At 47.6% G+C, this 4,801-nt stretch overlaps 2 protein-coding genes across 2 annotated transcripts in view; one reads left to right on the top strand and one right to left on the bottom strand.

Annotated features, from left to right (window-relative positions):
- med27 (mediator complex subunit 27) overlaps positions 1 to 2,322 on the bottom strand; it is a 7,832-nt gene extending 5,510 nt beyond the window's left edge. Inside the window, exons 1-7 of the mRNA XM_015019463.1 lie at positions 2,035 to 2,322; positions 1,092 to 1,236; positions 813 to 943; positions 616 to 709; positions 439 to 546; positions 263 to 304; positions 108 to 185 (exon numbers count right to left, since the gene is read on the bottom strand). Of these exons, the coding sequence (XP_014874949.1) occupies positions 108 to 185; positions 263 to 304; positions 439 to 546; positions 616 to 709; positions 813 to 943; positions 1,092 to 1,236; positions 2,035 to 2,237 (801 nt within the window). The 5' untranslated portion in view covers positions 2,238 to 2,322. The remainder of the gene's footprint in view (positions 1 to 107; positions 186 to 262; positions 305 to 438; positions 547 to 615; positions 710 to 812; positions 944 to 1,091; positions 1,237 to 2,034) is intronic.
- A 138-nt stretch (positions 2,323 to 2,460) lies between these two features.
- ntng2a (netrin g2a) overlaps positions 2,461 to 4,801 on the top strand; it is a 19,801-nt gene continuing 17,460 nt past the window's right edge. The window contains exon 1 of the mRNA XM_015019456.1: positions 2,461 to 3,360. The gene's annotated coding sequence lies outside the window, so the exon portion shown is untranslated. The remainder of the gene's footprint in view (positions 3,361 to 4,801) is intronic.

Below are 4,801 nucleotides of genomic sequence, written 5' to 3'. Positions count from 1 at the left end.
AAGGTGAGACAATGTGGGACAGGTGAGACAAGGTGAGACAATGTGGGACAGGTGAGACAAGGTGAGACAGAGAAACTAGTATAAAGGCAGCAGATAAAGCGACTCGCCATGAAGGAGCGGACGACTACGTCGGGCATCTGGGGCAGCTGGTAATGCAGCAGGGCTGTTGTAGCATGGTCAGTTACCTAGCAACCACACAACCAATCAGGAAGCTGAACACTCAAAGTACCTCAACAGAAACATAGAGGAAGGTCAGTCTTACTTTCTGGAAAACCAGGTACTGAGACTTGGTCCAAATGTCCAGCTGGGACAAAGACACAAGCATTAGCATGGAGACATTCAGCAAAGACATAGATGGGAACCTGCCCAGGTTACCATGGAGACAATCATGGGAATCTGCCCGGGTTACCATGGAGACACTGCCCAGGTGAGCCTCACCTTTCCATCCTCACTGTAGACGTTCTCATTAAAACCTCTGACGACGGTTCTATCGATGAACAGAGAACGCATCACAACGATCGCCTTCAGCACCTTCCCAAGGGTCACCTGAGAACGAGAGAGCTGAGATGGAGACGCCTCCATCTGTTACCTGGGCTGTAATCGGTTCTGACGTACCAGCAGCACAGCTGACGTCCCGTTGGGTCTGAAAAGCTCGATGGTCATATCTGGAAACATCCTACCGACCCGGGAAATGACATCATCCACATACCTGCACAGGGAGAAGGGAAAGGCCTGTCGCAGGTGCAGCTACAGGTGCAGCTAAAGGTGCAGCTAAAGGTGCAGCTAAAGGTGACCCCGTCAGTAGGACTCACTGGGGTGGCAGCACCAGCGTACTGGGCTGGACTTTGGGCCGTCTCTTGGCTGACGCTCCCATCTGATTGGCCGATCGCTTCAGCGACTGCTGGTTCAGCAGACTGGAGGCCAAACCGGCGTGGTACTGCAGCTGAAACCAGAACCAGAGCCAACATGCATGGTGCTGCTTGTTGTCATGGTTACAGGATGTTAACAGGCTCAGGTAGGAGCCGGGACATTAAGTGTAGATGAGATGCTGTTGCCATGGCAGCAGCATCAGGCCGGCCGGCGGGCCTCACCTTGTTGGACCACTTGTAGGCCTGCAGCAGCTGAGAGTAGAGAGGAGTTTTGTCCTGAACCGGGTCCAAACTCAGCAGCCCGCTGTTATGGAGCGGATGGGACTCTGAGGGACGGCCCACCAGGCCGCTGAGACGCTCCAGCTCACTGCGGGACAGGAGGTGCACTGGTTACCTAGCAACCAGGGAACCGGGCCCACTGGTCCCAGTAACTGGCCCCAGGCACCAACACATGACTTCCTGTCACTGCTTTAGCTAACCCATTAGCCATCTGTTAGCCACGTGGTTTCAGGCTTCATCTGGGTCCAGCAGGATCAGAGTCTGGATCGGGTCGTCCCCTAAATTGAATTTTCTGGATAAATCCTGAAGCGCTAATTTTCAGTTGAATAAAGTTTTAGCAATTCTTCAAATTGGACGTTTATATCCATGCTCTTATTTTGAAGGAGCACAGCAGTTGTATTTCCTCACATCCAATTTTTTCCTAATGCATTTAATTCAAACAAACATAAAATAGAGTGGAGAGAAAAATACAAACATAATATCTAACGAGGTTTTGCAACATAATGCTTTAAACTTGACCTTAAGAACTTTATAGAAATATTAATTGAAGATCAAATCTAGAACTTAGGCTTTTGTTTCAGGTGTTTGGAGGTGAAACCAGATGTGGTTTGTTTCGAAGTGAGAACGGACCGTTGAATCGCTTTGGATCTGAAACCAGAACCAGAACCAGAACCTCTGACCCAACAGACGCTCCGGGTTCTTCTGCCTGTTTTAAATGTCTTTAGCAGGAGAAATTTATGGTTTTAAGTTTGTTTTGTTTTCGGGAACAGAGACAAATCTGATCTTATGTCTTCTTTTGTACAGTCCATGAGAATATTTCCCTCCTAACTGGATTACTGGAATATTAATGGATGTAAACGCGGCATCGGTCCGGAGCGGATCTTACTTCAGGTCCCGGTTGACGGCCTGCAGGGTGTCCTGGAACTCGGAGATGAACCGCTTCTCGCGGCCCTCCAGAGTCTCGCGGTTCTTCATGCCGTCCTTCAGCGACTCGAAGACGCGGCTGACGCTGGAGCGGAGCGCCTGGATGCCGCTGATGGCGTGAGAGAAGGCGTCCAAGTTCACCCCCACGGAGATCGGCTCCGACATGTTGCTGCTGCCGTCAGAGGCTCTGCTTCTGCCGCTGCTTCTGGGACTCCGTGGTGCTGCATCATAACGCACACGACTGCCGCCATCTGGTAGGGAGGAGGAACTCCACTCAAAACAAACGTATTTTTTTTCCTAAAACGCGGTTTGTAGACAATTCAGGACCTGAAAACTGTGAAAAATGATTGTGTAAGAATTTAAGATATTTTATTGTAAATCTAGTCACTGTTAATTAGTTGTTTCCATGTTGTTCTCCTGACAGACTGAAATGTTCTCTACAGTTTCCTCAGCAGATTTATGAATATTTCTCTGTAGTTAATAAAATTCTGCTGTGAACTAATGTGAGCTGAGATGATGTGCTTCTTCATTATTTTCTCTGAATTTTGTAGTTTTCTGTGTTGTGGTCTCGTTTCAACCAGGATGTTTGTGGTGCTGATTGTGGAACCGTTTCTGGTTGTAAAGCCATTAATGATGAGCTTCAACTTAATATCAATAATCTGTTGAGAAAACAGGAATGTTAGGTAATTTTCACATAATGTGAGTTAAAAAAGAAATGAAAGTAAAGTTTTAGTTTGAATAAAGATTTAAGACTTTTCTGATTTCCTTTGTTTCTGAAATCATTTGAAGCATCAGATATTTGTTGAGTTTCATTTTAAAGGGACAATTTTGGTCTCAAACAGCCGAAACGCTTCAGCTCACATCCAAACGTAGCAGGAAGTGAAGCTGAATTCATGGAAACAAACAGATTCTCAGCACTGTAAAAACTCAAAATTCAACATAATAAAGGGAGAGAGTTTGAGTTCAAAATTGCCTTTATTTCACACTCCTAGTCTCAAACAACAAAAACAAACATTAATCCAAAATCAGAAAGGGAAAACTAAAGATGCCTCATCCAACAAACAAAACATCATTGAGAGAGAGAGAGAGCGAGAGAGAGAGAGAGAGACAGGGTTAGCCTTTGGGGTTGGTAGATTATAGAGTCAGAGGCGTTGGGGCGATCGGGGCGATCAGAGCAGCAGGAGGATTAGAGCTACAAAGTGAGGATGAGGAGGATTAAAGAGGAGGAAGAGGACAGGAGGATTTAAAGGGACAGCAGGAGGAGTTCGTACCCGAGAGGAACTGACAGGTGAGTCGATCTGAGATCAGTTACTGAAGGAAAACCCTAACCTTTCAGAATTGGACCTTTTACTTTAACTAGACTGATGGTCCGAGGTCAGGGAGTCAAAATGTTCTGGACCCAGGAGTCCATCAGACCGTTGGTTCTGTTTGACGGCGGGTCGGAAAGACGGGTTCTGTCGCTCAATTCATCTAGTTTATTTGTTCAGCAACGGGGCAGGTCAAAGGTCATGATATCCAAAAGACAGTCATAGAAACACAGTCAGCAACTGGAGCGTTACACATCAGATTATTGATCAATGTTTCTCATTGATTATGTTTCCATAGCAACTCCATCCAGCTGGGTTTAGCCTGAAAGGAGCTCAGGGTTTCAGCAGTTTTTCAGTTTTCTGTAAGTTTGTTCCAGATCTGTGGAACATAGAAGCTGAAAGCTGCTTCTCCATGTTTGGTTCTGATGCAGAGCAGAACCAGAACCAGCAGGTTGATCCAGCAGCAGCAGATCTTTAATCCGTTCAGTGATTTATAAACTACTAAATAGAACCGGGTGAGGTAGAACCGGATGGTGTAGAACTAGATGATGTAGATCCAGGTGATGTAGATCCGGGTGGTGTAGATCCGGGTGGTGTAGAACCAGGTGGTGTAGAACCAGGTGTTGTAGAACCAGGTGATGTAGAACCAGGTGGTGTAGAACTAGATGATGTAGAACCAGGTGGTGTAGAACCGGGTGGTGTAGAACCAGGTGGTGTAGAACCAGGTGGTGTAGAACCAGGTGGTGTAGAACCAGCTGGTGTAGAACCAGGTGATGTAGATCTAGGTGGTGTAGAACCAGGTGGTGTAGAACCAGGTGATGTAGAACCGGGTGGTGTAGAACCAGGTGGTGTAGAACCGGGTGGTGAAGAACCGGGTGGTGTAGAACTAGATGGTGTAGAACCGGGTGTTGTAGAACCAGCTGGTGTAGAACCGGGTGGTGTAGAACCGGGTGGTGTAGAACCAGGTGGTGTAGAACCGGGTGGTGTAGAACCAGGTGGTGTAGAACCAGGTGGTGTAGAACTAGATGGTGTAGAACCGGGTGGTGTAGAATCAGGTGGTGTAGAACTGGGTGGTGTAGAATCAGGTGGTGTAGAACCAGGTGGTGTAGAATCAGGTGATGTAGAACCTGGTGGTGTAGAACCGGGTGGTGTAGAACCAGATGGTGTAGAACCGGGTGGTGTAGAACCAGGTGGCGTAGAACCAGGTGATGTAGAACCCGGTGGTGTAGAACCGGGTGGTGTAGAACTAGATGGTGTAGAACCGAGTGGTGTAGAACCTGGTGGCGTAGAACCAGGTGATGTAGAACCCGGTGGCGTAGAACCGGGTGGTGTAGAACCAGGTGGTGTAGAACCGGGTGGTGTAGAACCAGGTGGTGTAGAACCGGGTGGTGTAGAACCAGGTGGTGTAGAACCAGGTGGTGT

The sequence above is a fragment of the Poecilia latipinna genome, unplaced genomic scaffold, assembly GCF_001443285.1.
Source record: "Poecilia latipinna isolate Pla-1442-1.1 unplaced genomic scaffold, P_latipinna-1.0 Scaffold2437, whole genome shotgun sequence".
NCBI classification, from domain to species: domain Eukaryota; kingdom Metazoa; phylum Chordata; class Actinopteri; order Cyprinodontiformes; family Poeciliidae; genus Poecilia; species Poecilia latipinna.
The sequence above is the reverse complement of the archived record's forward strand: the minus strand, read 5'-3'. Positions and strand labels throughout refer to the sequence as shown.